The 20658-nt window shown below is 42.0% G+C and overlaps 1 protein-coding gene across 3 annotated transcripts in view; it reads left to right on the forward strand.

Annotated features, from left to right (window-relative positions):
* grhl2b (grainyhead-like transcription factor 2b) overlaps window positions 1-20658 on the forward strand; it is a 580987-nt gene that overhangs the window by 448815 nt on the left and 111514 nt on the right. For all 3 annotated transcript variants that reach the window (XM_069920439.1, XM_069920440.1, XM_069920441.1), the window contains one exon: window positions 12083-12497. In XM_069920439.1, coding sequence (XP_069776540.1) covers window positions 12083-12497 — 415 coding nt within the window. The remainder of the gene's footprint in view (window positions 1-12082; window positions 12498-20658) is intronic.

The following is a 20658-nucleotide window of genomic DNA, read 5'->3' on the forward strand; positions in this document are numbered from 1 at the left end:
TAAACAGCCGGTCAAAGGAGCTGACAATGTTTTAAATTAAAATTCTGCTGACGTGGTTGAAGGACCCACACAGGCTGCAGACTGCTGAAAACTGGCTCATGGGAACCAGGTATCGGGACTGGGGATTTGAAAGGGTGCTGAGGGCAAGAAGGGCTCCTGAAACTTCTGAAAGCTCAATCATGTCAGAGGTTTGGATCTGGAGCTTGGATGTGTGGCTGCAGAGGCAGGAGGGAGCGCTGCAAGCGAATCCACGGACACTCAGTAACTCTAAAAGGACTCTCTTTTGCTTCTCTTTTTGTAAGGGCCAACAGACAATGCTCATGGCTACTCTTTCTGTCTTGTGGAAGGCAGATTGTGCCAGAAGAGGTGGAACCGTATAGATTTGCATACTTGGAAACAGTTTTATGCAAAGTGCATCGAAACTTTGGAAAGGTGGATGAGCAGACTGATGTAACCTTTCATCAAGCAACAGAATAAGGGAGGAAAATCACTGTTGACAGGATGCACTTTGTTATATAAATTATATGGATGCTTGCTAGCATTTAAAATTGCAAATGTCTTTGTGTTTTAATGGCTGAATGCAAACAAAACATTAACGTGAGATTTCCCTGGTTCCCCTTCACATTTGCTTTAATCATCCCAAGCTGCACCAAGTTGTGACAACAGCATATAAATTAGAAGTGGTGTTGGGTGTGGTGGTTTTGTGATGCAACATTAATAAGGTCTTTGTGTTTACAGTTTGGGGGGGGTGGGGAAAAGAGTCTTACAAAGCAAATTTTTATTTAAGACAGCACATTAAAGTTAGGAAAGGAAGTTCGGCACCCAAACTAAAATCATGCAGGTAGTTTTCTGAAAATCAGGGTGGTGATTACAATGACCATCAAACAGAATTAAAGTTGTCCTCTTGCCCATGATCTTTGTTTTTGAAAGCAATTTAGACATGTAGCATGGTAACGGGCCCTTTTGGCCCTTGAGCCTGTGCTGCTCAATTGACCTACAACCCAGTATGTTTCAGATGGTGGGAGGAAACCAGTGCACACAGACAAGGAAAACTCCTTACAGACAGTGCGAGATTCAAACACCGGGTCGCTGGTGCAGTAACAACATTGCACTAACCAATATTCCAACTGTCATGCCCTATTTGAGGAAATTCCTCACATATAAAATGAGCGGGCATTCTTGCATCTGAACAAGGGATCCAAGTTGCATTGGCCCTGAAAATGGGCATATTTTTTTGAATAGCCAACACCAAAACATTTTTTTAAATTATCTGGAGCACCTGTCAGACTCCGTATCGGCAAGGTGAGCTCCAGTTCTGTGTGGTCTGCAGTGGTTGATGGTAACCTATGCTTCGTAAAAGGGGGTGGAACTGCCTTGTGTGCTGGTGGCCTTGCACAAAGTGAGTGAGGACTGAAAAATCTAAGGGCAAGTACATTGAAGTGCTTGAGGAGCAGTGGGTCACGCAGCATCCAAGGTAGTCAAATTTTTGAAAGGGAAAGCAGATGCTGAAGGAACTCGGCAGGTCTCACAGCATCCATTGGTGGTAAAGATGTACGTTTTTTCCAAAAATATACTTTATTCACAATAAATTATTTACAATACAACAAAACTGTCCAGGACTTTTTAGATTCATAGTGTCAATCATTGCACATTTTTTGTCGTCTTCTCGACACCCTGTTACCACCCTTGTGGCACTTTGTTGTTTCTTCCCCTGTTGTTTAAAGGACTTCCCCTTGGTTTCAGCCCCTGTGACTCTAGACTGTGGTCCTTCCCCACAGCACCCTCACATTGGCTGCGCTAAGCCTCTGATTGTTCCTCAACATGTACTCCTGTAGCCTGGAATGTATCAATAATCAGCATTCCCCTGGACCAACATCTCAGTGTGCTGAAAGATCAATAGGTTTCGGGCAGACCAAAGAGCATCTTTCACTGAGTTGATGGTCTTCCTGAAGCTCTGGATGTCTGACTCAGTGTTTCTGGGATAAGCCCATAGATTAGAGAATTCTCTATCATGCTGCTTCTGGTGATAAACTGTGACCAGGTTCCCTGCATCCTTCTCCACACACTTTACTTATCTGCATTTGGCAAAGAGGTGAGCCACAGTCTCCTCTCCACTGCAGCTGTCTGGAGGACAACATTCATGGAGGGTGATGTTCTGGTTGTACACGCAGGATCTCACTGGGAGGGCTCTTCTCATTGCTAGCCAGGCCAAGTCGTGGTACTTGTTTGTGAGCCCTGGCAATGAGGCATTCTGCCAGATAATCTGTTCGTTCCATGCTGATCACTCTCTGCTTGATGGCCTTGTGGTTGAAGGTGTTACGCTTAAAAAAAAAAAATGTCCATGGTGCTTCTTGGGACCCTATCCACTTTGGCCCCCCCAAATTAATCTTAAAAACTCTGGTAACTGTAAGGACAGGGGATGGGCCACATCTGCGTCACATACAGCAGTACCAAGAGGACCTTATGCCTGATGACCAGGTTCTTCCCTGTTATCAAGAGGGATACATAACTGACAGTTTGGGCCTAAGCCCTTTATCAAGGAATAATAGATCCTTTCAGTTGACCTGAACACCCCAGTGTAAAGCCGCATGATCTACACCCCCCCCCCCCCCCTCCATGCGGATAAAGACAGTCACCTGAATGTGGCAGGAGTGCCTCCGAGGTGCTGATGCCAGCCTTTATCCGGAAGGGATAATTGGCGGAATGCCGCGTTCTGCTGTAAGTGGCTGCCTGGGGTTGGGCTAATGACTCTCAGCTGGCGACTTAACTCCCCGCTTCTGCACTGGGGCTGCTGTCTGTGGCTCAAAATGCGGCATTGCAATGACTGTCTTCCCTACCCTTAATCCCCCACACAGCTGGAACTGTTGTGGGAAACCTAGCCGTTCCACCTGCATGGGGAATTGTGGGTGGGGAAGATGGCCATGTTATGTCATATATTTGACGGGTGGCGCAGCAGTACCAGTCGCCCCGCCTCCATCAGATCCGGACACGCCTCTGGTATGAATAGGCCCTTTCAGGTGGACCAGGCAACGGTGCAGCAGCCTTTTCGGGCTACCACCTGAAAGGTGAGCCCACAAGTTAAGTTCTGCCATTGCCCTCAAGGTGGAGGGTCCACCTGAATGAGCCGAATGTGTAAAATGCAGGCAAGGTGCCAGAAATAAAAGGCTGGGAAAGAAGGGAAGAATGGGCAGAGGGAGGAGCACAGGCCAACAGACAAAAGTGGATATGGATAAGATGCAGGAGAGAGAAAAGGTGAGAATTGACTGGGGGAGGAGTTTGTTTGGGCATCTGGAAGGAGAACAGAAGTAAAGGAGACAATTGGAAAATAGAGACACAACTAGAGGAAAGGAGGCAGGGAGAGATGATAGGTGGAAGGTTTAATGGAAACCAGAGAAGTTAATCCAATCGGAAAGTGCCCAGTCAGAATATGAGGTGTTGTTCCTCTAATTTGTGGATGGTCTGTCTGACAGTGCATGAGATCTGCCTATTTCAATTCTCTGTCCCATTCCTTTGCTGACATGTCTGTCTCTGGGCTCATGCAAGTGAAATTGTGTCCTGAGACTGCATGGGTCTTCCATGCATTTGCTTAAGAGGTACTGCGAGGAGACTGGACTGGTTGTCAGTGCTGAGTATCTATCTTGATGTAGTACTGCATTGTGTTCAGTGGCCACACACAAGTGGCGAAGAGCAGTGAGTGCATTTTGAAATGGCACATGCTATTAGCTCACTACTAAAACACAGCAGTTCCAAATGTTTATTTTTCACCCCCATCAATGACCTTTACATATTTCTGTCCATTCAGATTTGCACATTATAATCACTTGGCACAGCTGCAAACTACACACCCACATGTGTAGTTCGTATACAATGCCACTTATTCAAATGGTATAATTAACATTTTTTTAAGTTTAAAATTTTATTTACAGCACTTTAGATGTTAATTCTGACTATGCCACCTAATTTACACCCAATTAACCTACAACCCCTGTATGTTTTTTGAAGGGTGGGAGGAAACTGGAGCACCTGGAAAAAGGTTCAAACACTAGACAGCACTGGATTTGAACCCTGGTTGCTGGCTTCTGGAATAGCTTCACACTAACTGCTGCACTAATGATGCGATTTATTGGGTAAAGTAATGAAAAATTAGTAAAAATAAACCAACAACAACCAGTGTCACTAAAGCTAAGGACTGTTGACTTTGGGAAGGAAAAGCCAGAGGTGTACGATCCAGTGATTGTTGGGGGATCTGAGATGGAGGGGGGTGAGCTATTAAGTTCTTGGGAGTTATAATCTCGGGTCTTTCCTGGACCCAACACACAAATGGCATGGTGAAGAAAGCACGTCAGTGCCTCTACTTCCTCAGGGGTTTGCAGAAGTTTGGCGTGGCATCAGAAACCCTGGCAAACATCTACAAAAGTATGGGGACACTAATACCCATGAGCATAAAGCCCTCCAAAAGGTAGTGGATGCAGCCCAGGAAAAACTCTCCCTACTATTGAGTACATCTACAGGGAATCCTGCTGTCGGAGAGTAGCAGCAATCATCAAGGACCCATACTACCCAGCACATGCTCTGTTCTCACTGCTGCCATCAGGAAAGAGGTGTAGGTGTCACAAGACTCTCATCACCAGGTTCATGAACAGCTTCTACTCCTCCGCCATCAGGCTCCTCAACAATAAACTCAATCAGGGACTCATTTAAGGATTCTTGCTTGTGAACTTTATTGATTTAAAAAAAAATTCTCTCTATTGCACAGTCAGTTTTGTTTACATTTATCTTTACAGTTCTTTTTGTTTACATGTATAGGCGTGTACATTTTTTTGCATGACCAAGAAGTGGTGATTCTGCCTCGCCTGCAGGTAAAAGAATCTCAGGGTTGTATGCGCAATGACAATAAATTTGGCATAGCCATAGCAGCCAAACACATTGAATAACACTCCTCCCCACTGTAGGCCAAAGTGCACACATGGAAGGAATAAGAACCAAGTGAGGAGGATGAGGCATGCCTGCATTCAGTCACCCCAAGGAGATGGATTCTAGTCATCATGAGGACATCTGTTGATGAGGCTGTGCCCATCAGCACCTCTGAAGCCACCAAAGATGATAAGAACTCTACAGCTAATTCTCCTCTTTGCATCTCCCTTAACTGGTGAGGTTGCACATGAGGATGCAAACAGAGACTTCAGTGGAGCAACCTGAAGGCAAAACACAGTGGCGGCACAGTTAATGTAACACTGTTACAGCTCCAGCAACCCGGGTTAGAATCTGGCGCTATCTGTAAAGAGTTTCTACGTTCTCCCCACGGCTGTGTGGGTTTCCTCTTGCCCTTTAAAATGTACCAGGGATGTAGGCAAATTGGGCAGTAAGGGCTCATGGGGCAGAAGGCCCTATACTGTGCTGTCTGTTTACATTTAAATATAAAGATCCTGCTGGAACTCCTGAAATTATACAGAGGAATTCTGAACTCTCTTGACACAATATTTAGCTGAGGCTTGGCATAGTTCAGATCCAAGAAGCCAATTGCGATGCAATGTGGCAGCACAGGGACAACTGCAGTGAGTAGTACAATTCTCACTGGATTGCTGGAATCATTAGTGCACTGGAGATTGAAGGGCATTGCAGCAATCTTGTAACCATTCATCTGGCAGATTTAAATTCTTTTGCATTTTAAATTTAGACATACAGCACGGTAGCAGGCCCTTTTCCCACGAGTCTGTGACGCCCAATTTCACTGAATTGACCTACAGCTCCAGTACATTTTGCACAGTGGGAGGAAACTGGAAAACCCATACAGACATAAGAAGAATATGCAAACTCCTTACAGACAGGGCAGGATTCGATCCCCAGTCCCGATCGCAGAATGTTATAACAGCGTTGTACTAACTGCTATGTCATTCGTGCCAACCCTTGTGGCACTGAAGTTAATAGTGGCTTCATGGAGCACAAACTGTACTGTTCTCCCTCAGAAAGACCATGGCTGCTCTCCCACTGCTGTCACATTGGCCATGCCCTATGTATGCAGTCAGTCAGCCAGCCAGTCTTGGCACTTGCACAACCTTGCTAAAATGATCCAGTCCATGGCTTTACCAGTCTCAGAGCTGCTGCAGATTATGCTCCAGATCTGTCTGCAGTCTCTCCTACAATAATTTAGCATCCAGCCAATGACCAGGCTTCAGTGCTGAGCTGTGAACATGTAGGAGTGCTTGCAAAATCAGAGGCTTGTGGTAAATTTTGCATGTCTAATTAGTTGAGCAATGTGATGTAACATCATTATAAATTTTGAATATCTGTGGTGACTTTAGTTTTTGTGTCGGGCTGAATTGGATGCTTTAGTCAGTTACAGAGAAAATAAAGGCTTGGGATTTTTGATGAGTGGAGGTTTGGAGTTATGATACAAAACTGCTTGCCAAGGACATCTCCGTCATGACTAAAGTCATAAAGCAACCAGAAGACCACCATAAAGCTTGACAACTGCATGGCTAAGCACTGCAAGACTCCTTGCAATCAGACAACAGATGGCTTGTTACTGTACACCAGTAGTCCAAGACATGAGATATTGTATGGTGGCTAAGCACTGCAAGATTCCTGGCAATCAGACAACAGGTGGCTTGTAATTGTACACTAGTAGTCCACGAGATAAGATATTGTATGGTGGCATGACTTTCAATGAATACATGCTGTCCATGTGTGTTGCTTTGAAACAAGTCAATGTCCATGTAGTCATTTGATAACTGTGTCATCAACATTTCAGCTAACATATCAAACCATCTGAAATGTTGATGATACAGTGGATTATGGTCAGCAGAGGAATTCTTTAATCCAATGGACAGAGTTGACACCTGAATTCCCATCCGAAGATGCACACAGTCAGTGGTATCTTGGACCACAGGGAAGTCTGCAATCCTGGTTATGCTTTGTGAGCTGTCATGCGAGAATAAAATTTAACTTTAGCTGTTTTTAAAGGAAGCATCAGTGACTTCCTTTACATAACAGTGGATGGTTAATTGCAAAGTTTGGCAGGTATTTCCAACTCTTACCTGGAAGGTACAAGATGCAAAGTCCATTGCTACTGTCACTTTGACAGCCAAGTGTGTGGGGAAACCTTGAAACTCCAAGCACTTGTTCTACCACTCTTAATAGGTGTTTGGAGTTAGAAGCTACTCTCGAAAGCACCATTGGTCATACAAATAGGCAAAAAAAAAAATTCGACAGCAGTTAATCTGCTATGAGTCAATTAGCTGTTGTCAATTACCTGATGCACCCATTTCATCCCACATGGCACAGATGTACTTTTTTGTTTAATTGCCCACCCTAAAGTGCCATTAGGAGAGAAGGGGAGAGAGTAAATTGGGATATGAGGAAAATTTGGGATAAGTAGAACATACAAAAGTTCAGCACAGTAACAGGCCCTTTTGGACCATATGTCTGTTTTGAACACAATGTCCAAATTAAACTCTGCTGTTTGTATGATACATATCCCTCTATTCCTTGCATAGCACTAGGTGTGCCAGTGACCCAGTTTTGAACCCGAAGCTCTCTGTAAGGGTCAGTGTGGGTTTTCCCCGGGTGCTCTGGTTTCCTCCAAAACGATTGGGTTACAATTTAAATAGGATGTAATTGGGCCTCACAGGTTTAATTTGGCTGAAATCTGCTTCTACCGTGTTGTAAATAAAATATTAAAAAATTTAAATCTTCATGTGTTTATCTAGAATCCTTTGGCTTGGCTTCGCGGACGAAGATTTATGGAGGGGGTAAATGTCCACGTCAGCTGCAGGCTTGTTTGTGGCTGACAAGTCCGATGCGGGACAGGCAGACACGGTTGCAGGGGAAAATTGGTTGGTTGGGGTTGGGTGTTGGGTTTTTCCTCCTTTGCCTTTTGTCAGTGAGGTGGGCTCTGCGGTCTTCTTCAAAGGAGGTTGCTGCCCGCCGAACTGTGAGGCACCAAGATGCACGGTTTGAGGCGATATCAGCCCACTGGTGGTGGTCAATGTGGCAGGCACCAAGAGATTTCTTTAGGCAGTCCTTGTACCTTTTCTTTGGTGCACCTCTGTCACGGTGGCCAGTGTAGAGCTCGCCATATAACACGATCTTGGGAAGGCGAAGGTCCTCCATTCTGGAGACGTGACACACCCAGCGCAGCTGGATCTTCAGCAGCGTGGACTCGATGCTGTCGACCTCTGCCATCTCGAGTACTTCGACGTTAGGGATGAAAGCGCTCCAATGAATGTTGAGGATGGAGCGGAGACAACGCTGGTGGAAGCGTTCTAGGAGCCATAGGTGATGCCGGTAGAGGACCCATGATTCAGAGCCGAACAGGAGTGTGGGTATGACAACGGCTCTGTATACGCTTACCTTTGTGAGGTTTTTCAGTTTGTTGTTTTTCCAGACTCTTTTGTGTAGTCTTCCAAAGGCGCTTTTTGCCTTGGCGAGTCTGTTGTCTATCTCGTTGTCGATCCTTGCATCTGATGAAATGGTGCAGCCGAGATAGGTAAACTGGTTGACCGTTTTGAGTTTTGTGTGCCGGATGGAGATGTGGGGGTGCTGGTAGTCATGGTGGGGAGCTGGCTGATGGAGGACCTCAGTTTTCTTCAGGCCAAACATTTTGGCAGTTTCCGCAAAACAGGACGTCAAGCGCTGAAGAGCTGGCTCTGAATGGGCAACTAAAGCGGCATCGTCTGCAAAGAGTAGTTCACGGACAAGTTTCTCTTGTGTCTTGGTGTGAGCTTGCAGGCGCCTCAGATTGAAGAGACTGCCATCCGTGTGGTACCGGATGTAAACAGCGTCTTCATTGTTTAGGTCTTTCATGGCTTGGTTCAGCATCATGCTGAAGAAGATTGAAAAGAGGGTTGGTGCGAGAACACAGCCTTGCTTCACGCCATAGTTAATGGAGAAGATCCCTATTAAATATTATTATACAATCGACTCTGCATTTAATAAAAAAAACTTGCACCACACATCTCCTTTATTCTTTCTCCTTCCTTAATTTAATTTTCTTTTCTCTAGAATGTGTCATTTTCAACCTGAGAAAATGATTCTCACTGTCCACCCCATCAATGGCTCTCATAATTTTATAAACTTCTATTATCTCTCCATTGATGCTACAGAGAAAGCAACCCGCGTTTGTCCAATATTGCACTGTGTGTGGTTCTGTTCTCCACGTAATAAAGATATGATTAAGCTAGGGAGGGTGCAGAAGAGGTTCTCGAGGATATTGTTTGGAAGGGAGGGTTTAGATTGTTGGAAGAGATTGGATAGGCTGGTGCTGCTTTCCTCAGAGTGAAGGAAGCTGAGGAGTGAAATTGATCCAATCACGAAGAGCATAGACAGAGTTGATGCCACCATCTTTTATCCAGGGAAAGGGACACTAAAGCCCAAGGGTGTAGGTTTAAAGTGAGAGGGGAAAGATGTAAAGGAGATCAAAGGGGCATGCTTTTCTGCATAGCGGGTGCTGGGTATCAGGTGCCAGAGCAACTGGGAGTACAATTTTTTAAAGACATTTTGACAGGTGTATCATGGGAAAGTTTTGGAGAGATATGGGCCAAATTCAGGCAAATGGAACCAACTCTGGCATGCATCTTGACCAGCATGGATTGGTTGGGCTGGAGAGCCTGTTTCTGTGTTATGACAATTATTCTCTGATATTTGAGAGAGGGTTCTCTCTATTGATTAATGTGCATTCAGTATAAGAAGTTCAACAATAGCATTGCTGAGGTCACTGCACCCTGTTGCTCACTCTGCAATATTCCAACAGATATTCACTGCACCACCTTTGTGGTATCTGGTGCAATTTACTCTGTAAAGTTGCTGTGGAATTTTAATGTACATATTTCAAAAAGGTGAGATTTACGGGTGCTTGCGTCAGAGTGATTATAAGGTTTGATTATTCCCAATCCCTTAATTTATTTTTAATGTAGTGTAATAAAGCAGCATTGGACTTTTGGCTACCATATATGTCAGTGTATTAGATGACTGGGTATATAAGACAACCCCCAAAATTTCCACTTAAAATACTGGTTTTGATCTCTACTCACTATATAAGATTACTACCTCACGTCTGGAAATTACTGCTGAGAGCTTACCTCAATCTCCAAACTCATACCATCTTCTTGGTTGTACCATTCTCATACAGTGGCCAATTGTGGACCTTGGTGTATGCAACCACTTTCAGCTTAAAACTAGCTTCATATTTCGTTCATTTATCAGTTGAGCCTAATTAGGGTTTTACAGTAGCTGGAGATTAATGTTCGCCCAGAGAGAGTGCTACTGGGTTTATGAAGGAGTGAAAACTTAAGCCTTTCAAAGAAACCCTGTCTTTAAAAGTTTTAAAGTACAGGTAACTGGTCTCTGCAAGATTTATTGAGATTGACCTGATGAGACAGTGTAAACAGAACGCACCCTGTGATCCTGTCTGATTGTTTACTATTTGTCAGCTGTTGCAAATGGTGAGTGTTGGCTTCATTTGCTGTACTGTTATTTTAAGGTATGTTAGATACACATTTTTATTGTTTTAATATAACAATCCTATTAATCCAGCTTTATAAACGCAAGTTTCAGTAGATAGGTATTTTGTGGTAGGACTGTAGGAGTTATCTGAGTGTTTTATGCTGTTCTCCATTGCCATGGGGGACACTCTAAACACAGGATATTAAGATTCGGATTATATACTTGACGTATAAGACAATCCCTGGTTTTGGGGTGACATTTTTAAGGTTCAAATTCCATCTTATACACTGACATACACAGTAATCTAATGTCAAGACTGATCAGCCCACGATCAAATGTGTCTGTACTTTGTTGTATTTGAGTTAATTGGCTGGCAGTACTTAAAAATGAAATTAAAAGAGCAATGACCTGGTGATTAAAGGTACCATCCAGTGCAATTAAAATACTAAAAAGACTAGGAAGGAGCATCACAAGTTTGATGCCTGATCTTTTCTGATCTCATCTGGAATACTGATTGGAGAATACATTTTGGGCAATGTTCAATTTCCGGGTTTTGAATTGTTTGGCATTAATAAATTCTCTTTGAAAGTCTGAACAAATCCAAGGCACAAGGCACAAAGAGTTTGTACTTGTACACGGTAGTGGAACTGAACCTGTTATCTATGAAGTTGAGAGGCAAGGCTGCCTTTGGTTGAACTGCTTTCTTTTTCCAAGGACTTTCTTGATGTTCATGAGATCTGGTTTAGTTTTGTTCTCCTTGAGCACCAATGTGGATGGCAATGTTCATTAACTCTTCAATTGCTTGACTGAGAGGGTGTAACATCCAACCCCAATTTTGACCTTGACCAACCACTCAGCCTTTTATTGGTGGGGAGCATCAGAAAAAAGAACTTTCTGTTTATGTGTGACATCTTTTGTATTGCTTCATACTTCCCAAGAGCTACCATTCTAATTATGGCAACCAGCCCCTTTTTCCCAGGGCAAACACCAGAGGACATCTGTACAAAATGAAGGGAGGGAAGTTTAGGGGAAACATCAGGGGTAAGTTTTTTTTACACACGGAGAGTTGCGGTGCCTGGAAATGCCTTGCCAGGGATGGTTGTTCGGGCCTAAATGTTAGAGACATTTAAGAGACTCAAGAAAAATAGAGGTTCAGTATTTTATATATAATATAAAGGTCAGCACAACATCTAGGGCTGAAGGGCCTGTACTCTGCTGTAATGTTCTATATACTGTTCTATGAAGACCTGGACCATACGGGTTGACTGGATAACCTTAAATCAGTACAAGGAGGGAATGTTAGAATAACACCTCTTGGGATGAAATTTGTCTTTTGTTTGTTAGAACTCAGCCATTGAGAAATTTTCAGTGCCACACATTTGATTCCATTGACTTAAGTCCAATCAAATTTGTGCAGGTGATTCCACACGTCATCTAATATTAGAGCACATTTAAAACTCATGATCATAGATGAATTTCTACAATGGTTAGCTCCATGGACTATGATAGAAGTGAAACAAATCCATAATGTAAATAGTTTCTATCACTACCACTTGCTAATCACATACAATTGAAGTTGAATTAATTTTAAAACTTCAATTTCTGACTGGTTTCTTTGTCCCTCTGTTTCTTTTATCAGAAATTGTCTCACGTCATCTGATAATCAGAACAATCTAGACATGCAAGACAATCGGGTACAAGTTCTTAAGACGCTCCCCGTGAACCTGTCTTTGCACCCGGACCACTTGGACATTTCAAAGAGGGAGAATTATGGTGCAAATCCAGCTGAGAACATGCCAGTGTCAGTGGCAGGAGTCGCCGTGGTCAGCATCAAGACAGAGGGTTACCCCACCAGCTACTCGGGAACAGTGACACCCAACGTGCACTACAGCAGAGCTGAGAGTGATGAACAGAGAGGGGTGATTTTTGAACAGAACCTCAGCAACAACCAATATGAAGTGCTCACTGTCACACACACCAACTACCTCAAGGACGATCAGCGCAGCTCACCCGACAGCAGCTACAGTGAATCATTTAAGGAAGGAATAGCTGAAGTGAGTGTGTTTTAATATACAATATTTATTGTGGAAAGATGAGGATGTACTTTATTCCTGCAAAAGACATGTTGTTTCTGTAGGGAAGAACAAATAGTGCAGTTCATATTGTTAGCGACTGTTTGCTCTATGTAAGGACTGTAGAGAGGTGAGAAGTCTACGAGATGAGGCGTCTACGTGGTTTGCAGTTTTCATGATTGAGATAGTTTTTTTGGGTACAGATTTCAAGGGATATGGCGGTAAAATAGGAATTTTGTGAACTCATCTCAAGCCAGGGAAGAGATTGTATATTGGTTGCCAGACTAGCTTTTGACGAAATGTCTGTACCAATAATTAATGGAATCTAAATGTTGTCTTCCCATCATGCAGCTTAAAGAATTTGGATTTAGTTATTTTGAATACTATGCTTTTTTGAATTTTTGGTTCTGAGAAGTATATAATAGTACAATGATTTTGGAGGAAGATTTGGCAATTTCCCTTCTCATTCCGAGCAAAGAGCCTTCCTGTCTTAATTAAGAATTTATCAGAGGTTGTCAATATTAAATAACAAAGAAATCTGATCACACCCATGTGAGTGTGTAAACAGTTAGATAAGAGTGTAACATACAAGTCTGCAGATGCTATGATTATAGTAAAAACAAAGAAATGCTGGAGGAACTCAGCCAGTCTCACAGCATCCAAACGGGGTGAAGATATGTAACGTTTCAGGCCTGAAATACTTGTTCCCTTTACCTCCTACGGACACTGCAAGATCAGCTGAGTTCCTCCAGTATCTCAATAAGATAAATATACTGGGTGATTTTCAGTAATTTTAAGTGGAGCTTTCCCTCACTCATCCAGTTCATGGCCAGCAGCCAAATCAAATGGATTGGGGGTGGGGGGGTCCAGCAAAGATGGCTGCATGGGAATGGAAACTGGCTACATTAGGTACATTTGGTTTGTAAACCTATTTTTGCAAAATGACTTGGTTTAGAAATGCCAGATTCTGGAATCCTGGGTTTTAATTTGTAAAGAAGATTTAACGCATTTTTTTTTTCTAATGTGATGAAAATTATGCTAATGTGTGCTTCTGCCACAAATTTTTTGCTAAATGTATAATTCCCTCAGCACTGATCAATGGAAGAACTCAACAGGTCAGGCAGCACATATGCAAGGTGATAATCTGTTGACGTTTCAGGCAGAAACCCCTTCATCAGGAATGGCCTATGCTATAAAATCAGCTTTGTGAAGTTGAACCAAGTTAGTAAAAAAATTAGCAATACAACTTGGTTTTGGACAATTATTGCACCAATTCAGGCCAGTTGTTAATATGAAATACAAAATTTTAAGACTGAAATAAGGACGAATTGCTGCTTCCAGAGAGAAGTGAATTTGTGGAAGTCTCTGCTTATTGAAGAGGTAGAGGCAGTCTTATTGAATGATTTGAAGTCACAGGTAATTTTACAGTGGCCGGGGAATTAAAGAATTATGGGGAACAGGCAGGAAACTGGAGCTATGTCCATGGATTTTTTGAATGGTGGAGTATGCAATCATAGACCAGATGGTCTATTCCTACACCTATTTTTTAAATTTGTTTTTATTTTTCTTACCACAGGAGTTTTGTGGACATTTCTGGGTTTCTTCAAGAAATTAAACACAGCAGAAATTTTGTTTGCTCTATCACCTTTTTGGAAGAAAACTCTCCGCAAAATTACTTCAGTTGGTCCTGCTGATCTTCAACCCCAGGGGCCTGTTAAACAACAGTTCTTATTTAATCAGAAAACAACTTTTACTGACCCCTATTTTCCCCTGCAAATGTTCAATTTTAAGGACCAACACTCAAAACCAAAACCTTGTTCTCGCTGAGCTTTGTGACCTCCCATGACCTTTGCTTTAGCCTCTCACATTTGTGTGGAATGTTTTGCCTGTCGATCTCAGCTTCCTGGTCTTTGGATCCCTTCAGGCTGCTGCTGACAACCTCGTTGTTGTTCACTGCTCCATACTCATTGGTAGAAGGTTTCATCTTGCCTTCCTTCAGCCATAGAATCAAGCAGATCTGGTGTGAGCATTTACGTGCATTACACGCTTACTCCAAGTGAATGCTGTGGACATGTCCCTGCCAAGACTTCCCTGGCAGAGTTCTTGGCTGTTGCCCTAGATGATCTCCATAGACATTGTTCTACACTGGCCTTTCTTGGTCCAGTTACTCTTCAGGTTTAATCTCCCTCCATCTTTCGTCACATCATCACAGCGTCCATTCAATCAGTAGCCACACTTGCTAGAAAAATAATTTTTTAAAAATATTTTTCATTTTTATAAGTATCATCATATATTAAAAAAAACATACGAAAAACAAAGAAAAACTCCCTTCCCCTTCCTACAAAGTATAAATCCACACTCCATCAGGGCTCATACTTATATGATCCATAAAAAACATCTATAAAAGATTACATGGGGAAGTCGCATCTGCTGTATTGTAACAGCATCTGTTATTATTTTAATTGGGCCCCTATATAGTTCAAATATGGCTGCCAAATCTTGACAAATATATCACAATTGTTTTTTTCAGATTGTATGTAATTTTCTCCAGAGGTATACAACTATTCATCTCTTCAGTCCATCGTGCTACGAGTAAGGGAGTGTTGGACTTTCAAGTAGTTGCAATATACTACTTAGTCATTGCTAAAGCTACTTTCTCAAAAGAAAATTGGAATTTAATTGATTTATTACTTATTTCAATAAAATTACCCAAAAGATAAAACACTATCCTTGATAATGTTTCTACAATACCTTGCCTAAAACCTTCACACTTAACCACATAACATGTAAAAACTTTCTTGTTTTAATCCCACATCTAAAATACATCTCCAATATTTTAGATTTTGACCTATGTAGTTTTTGTGACACAAATATAATTGGTGTAGGAAGTTGTACTGAACCAGTCCATATCTTTCATTGATAATTGATGCCATATTATCCAAACACCAATCAGACCAACCTCTTGCTGATATTACAACACCCAAGTCTGACTCCCATTTCTTTCTCGACCTCCACAAACCTGGTTTTGCACTTTCACTCTGGAGACCAAAATGCATTTTTGTGTTGAATTTAGGTGTATTCCCCATCCAAATCATTGGTTACATTTCACTAATTTCCAGTAGGACCAACGCTGGCCCCCATCTTTCTTTCAAGAATGACCTTAGCTGGAGGAAACAGGAGAAAGTTCCATTAGCTACTCCGTATTTCTGTTTTAGTTTATCAAAAGACATAAGAACTCTTGCGATATTGAAATGGTTAATGACGAATCATCTGAGAGTAGTCTCGCCAAGTACTCTGTTTTTATCATTCTGCTTTTTTAACTGTGCAGACATTAAAAATAAATTAATCCTTGAGTTGAACGAGTAGTCTCTCTCCAAGGTTGAGCTGCCTCCAGATATCAATCACATTTAAACCCTTCACAAATGATAATGTCACTTCTGCAGCTTTTGCCCTCGTTACTGTTCCTGCTGGTTTATCTAATATCAGATTTTTAAAAATTAAAATTTCCTCCACCCCCCCCCCAAAATCAATATATTGTGCCTTCCCTCTGCTCTTTTTATAAATACATCTTTCAAAAAGGCTTCATCGTCATAATTTGGAGCAAAAATATTCATAAACATCCAGGATTCTGCATAAATCTTGTAATGTGCCATTACAATGTGCTTTCCCACTTGGTCAATTGATATGTTTTTCTACTCTTACTGGTAAATTTTTATTAATTTAGATCGCTATCCCTCTTGCTTTTGAATTAAAAGAAGCTATATTACTTGCCTCACCCAAATAATACTGATTGTTCAAATAATACTGTGGTCTTTCCTTTTTAAAAAAAACCACGTATAGTGCCCATGCTCTGATGGCGACGTAAACAAGAAACCGGGGAAGCTTGCAAGGAAAGCCCATGGATTCTTCGGAGGAAGGAGTGCCCCCCACTTTAGCGCCATCCTGTAAAATGCTTCCCCGACTGGAGTCTCCACTCTGCTACTAGCTTTTCCAAGTTCTCACTCTTGAGCTCTCAAATTGCAATAACATTCATATTTAGTAATAATTAAAAGACGATTCACAAAAAATATAACTTTTACTTGGTCCCATTATAAATATTCTTCTCAGTCTTCTTATCTAATGTCTTCAGTTTTCTCATAATTTTTCTCACATCTTTCTTAGACTTGAAAAAAATGCCAATTTCCCTCTGTTACTTCAACCTTCAATGTCGGAGGGTGTACCATCGAATATCTCATAATTTTTGACCATAATTGTCTCTTCACATCATCAAACTCCTTCTTTTGCTTGATAAAACTTGGATTAAAGTTAATAGCACCCATCCACTGTTGATCTCAAGTGGGCCAATGCTGGTCCCAAAATCGCTTCTCGATCCCAGTAACTCAAAAGCCTTACCAGGACCAGCCATGGTCGCTGCTCCTCGGGTCTTTTGTGACTGAGGGTCCGATAAGCCCTTTCTATATGTAACTTCTCATTAAATTTATTTTCTCGCAACACTCATGGGATCCATGAATCAAAAAAGCTCACTGGATCATTCCCTTCAGTACTTTCCTTCAATTCAATAATTTGAATGTTATGGCATCTGCTGAAGTTTTCCAAATGTTTGATCTTGTTCAGTACCATTTTCCTGTCAAGACCCACTTGTCGACTTCCACTTGGCCCATTTGATTCATTAAGTCATCAATTGCCTCTTAGAGTTCTCCCATCTTCTCTGACATGCACTTTATTGCATTTTCCACACGTAAAATGTGTACATAAGATATCCATCTTCTTCAGGATTTTATTTAAATCTTGCGCTGATTCTCCCCCCCCCCCCCCCCCCACCCCCCCAGCACTGCCGGGCTCAGCTGGTCTCGAATAAAATTTTGTGCCGCTCTCTTTTGGGCTTTCACTTGATGATCCTGGTGAACTGGGTGCCTCTTCAGATTTCATTTTTTGCAGTCTTGGTTTCTTGCTAGTCATTTTGTATATCCATAGTAGAAAAATTCTTGAATTTAAACTTTTAAAACTGTCTTTTTAATCACTCTTCACAGAGAGCTCATTCAAAACACATCTGCCTAGATCCTTCACATGGCCACACCCCCGTAAATTTTAGACATACAGCATGGTAACAGGCCATTTCAGCCCATGAGCCCACTCTGCCCAATTACACCCGAATGACCTACACTCCCAGTACATTTCTGAACAGTGGGAGGAAACTGGAGCTCCTAGGAAAAACCCACACAGTCCGGGGAATCAAGCAAAACCCTTACAGACAGCACGAGATTCGAAGCCCGGTCCCGATCGCTGGTGCTGTAAAGGCATTGCACTAACCGCTACGCCAACTGTGCTCTCCTAAAACCATTAATCTAACATGCTTATGTCTTTGGTACTGAATTGGCATATTATCCTGACTATTAATACTCCACAAGACTTTTTACTTCACTTTTTTTTTTAGATGTTGCACAGTATAGTGAACTCTCTGAGTTGGAAGGCATCATGGGAACCAGTGTCCTGGTGTGGTGGATGGAAGTGCGGGAATCGGCAAGCAGTGCCTCAGATATAAACAAATGGGATTTATGACTAATTTGACAGCAGATTATTGGAGTTTTACTGTATCTGGAACAAAGTTGCCTGTTTTGTGTTATGCCTGTAACTGCATTTGGAGATCACATCTGCTGGGCTAAATGCTGACACTATGAGAACTTGTAATGTACTTGCAGGGAATGTCGCATTGAAACCAGCAATTTTACTGTGTCGTGACATAGGGAAATGCACAACCATGTTCACAAATAGAGATCCAAATCTTTATGGACATTCACAACCACCATTAAGATGACCAATAACAGTCTTTTAAAGCAATGGTTCTCAACCTTTTTCTTTCCACTCACATACCACTTTAAGTAATCCCTATGCCATCAGTGCTCTGTGATTAGTAAGGGATTGCTTAAGGTGAGTGGGAAAGGAGGTTGAGAACCACTGTTCTAGACCCAATTGTTACTGAAATATTTTGCTTGAGAAAAATTGTCATTGGCCCATTTTCTTTGAAGTTATGAAACTGCACATAATGTGTCAATGAGGTACAATTAAAACAGTGGTTTTCAACCTTTTACTTTCCACCCACATACCATCTTAAGCAATCCCTTACTAATCACAGAGCACCCATGGCATAGGGATTAAAGTGGTATGTGAATGAAAAGAAAAAGGTTGAGAACCACTGCTTTAAAGCTACGAAAGTGTAGCAAGTTCTAGTTCAAAGTTCATAATTATTGTCCGAGCACATACATGACATCACATACAATCTTGAGATTCTTTTTTCCTGTGGCCCAGGCGGAATTTCTGATTCTCAGAAGTGCAAAAAGCTGTACTCAAGAAAAGATATGAATATAAAAGAGAGAAATGTAAATAAAATGATGTGCAAAACAGAAAAATAAATTCAGTAATAAATAATGTACAAAGTAAGAGACCTCTAATGAGTCTCTGATCATATTTGTTGTTTAGGAGTCTAGACCAGGGGTGGGCAACCTTTTACTGTGTGTGGGCCAGTTGGTGTGTTAGTGGTTGAAAGGTGGGCCGCACTGATGCTACCATAAATGAAATAAATACTGAAGCAGACATTATCTAAGTTAAGTTTTCAAATGTCTCTGTTTGAAGAACGTAATGTCCAATGTATGAACATAACTAATGATAATTTATCAAAAAACACAGAAAAGGTCCAAGCAACAAGATCAAGCGTGTTCCTTCCAAAAAACTAAGTCAGGGAAGGCATCTTCGAATCTGGAAATACACCAAAAATCACGAGTTAGTCATTAAAATTACACTATAAAATAAAATCAAAAAGGAGAAAAATGAGTCACAATGAAAACATAATAACAAACCCCGAAACAGACAGCAGCTGAATCAGTGGGAAACTTGATTTGGTTGGGGGGGTTTGAAAGCTCTTTGATATTGGGTGACATAGTTGTTGATGCCAATAACAAGACATCATCTCAAGAAGTTAATTGTGCTATCAATCTTACCACCATTGAATGAACTTCTTAACAGGAGTGATAAAATCATCCCTTGCTGGATATAAATATTTCAGCCAGCCATTTGGAGTGCTGCAAACTGACATTTAAAGTTGGCTGCTTTCAAATAAGTTTACAAATAGTTCAGGAGTTTAAAAAAAATAATCAGTAAAAATTATTTTTGTTGCAAAACTGCAGACATAAATTTGTCGAATATAACATCTTGAATCTTTCTCAGTAGAAGCTATTGTGTATTCCTCTCAACTTCTACCTTTGATCCAGATCTCCTGTTTTTATTTAATTTCTCTGCACTCTGAGGTGTGTTTTGAACTACGAGTATGTGAGGCAAATCCCATTTCTGAGTGAACAAAATTTACTTTGCGGTAAATGAATTTTGCTTGCAGCTGGAGTTGGATGAAGGAACATTGCAGCGTCCCAAACATGGATATCTGGCTTTGAGCCTTTTCCCGGCTCGGAAGCGGGGGCCCCCAGCAGGGAGGAGAGCACTCCGGGGAGCAGGGAGATTGTGGGAAGAGGGGGTGGCTCAGTGGAGCAGGGGGGAGAGAGAGAGAGTGGCTCAGGGGAGAGGAGGGGTGGGTGGCAATACTGGCAGCTTGGGAGGGGAAGGGGCACTTCGTGGTCTCTCTGAAAGGTTGCCCATTGGTCTCCTGGCTCCACATTCACTGGGGGGTGAGTCACCTGGTACCAAGAGCGAGACAGCTTGCCACTGATGCACAGCTTGTCACAGGCCCATCTTGAGGGCGAAGCGTGTTCCCGAGAGTGCCAGGGTGAGCTATTTTTCCAGGGGCAGAAAGTGATGCGGTTGATGATTGATTCCTGTTTAGAACAATGTTGAGAGACTTCAGACAACATTCTGCATAAACATAGTCATTTCACTGCCCAGTCCATGAGTTCAAAGGAATGGGCAGCATTTATATAGCCATAAAGTATTTCCTTTTCTGAAGGATGTTTAATTCATACACAGTCCCCGGAGCCACTGATGACAAAGACTGACATTTTAGTGCATCGAATGGAGTATGTTGGAGTGACTGAGGGTGATTGGGCAAACGTATTAGGTTGTGGGCAGAATAAATTTGGATCGTCCAGCCCACAGGCCATAGGTTACCCATCCTTGATCTAGACAGACCATGGTATGTGGT

The sequence above is a fragment of the Narcine bancroftii genome, chromosome 2, assembly GCF_036971445.1.
Source record: "Narcine bancroftii isolate sNarBan1 chromosome 2, sNarBan1.hap1, whole genome shotgun sequence".
Lineage (NCBI taxonomy): Eukaryota > Metazoa > Chordata > Chondrichthyes > Torpediniformes > Narcinidae > Narcine > Narcine bancroftii.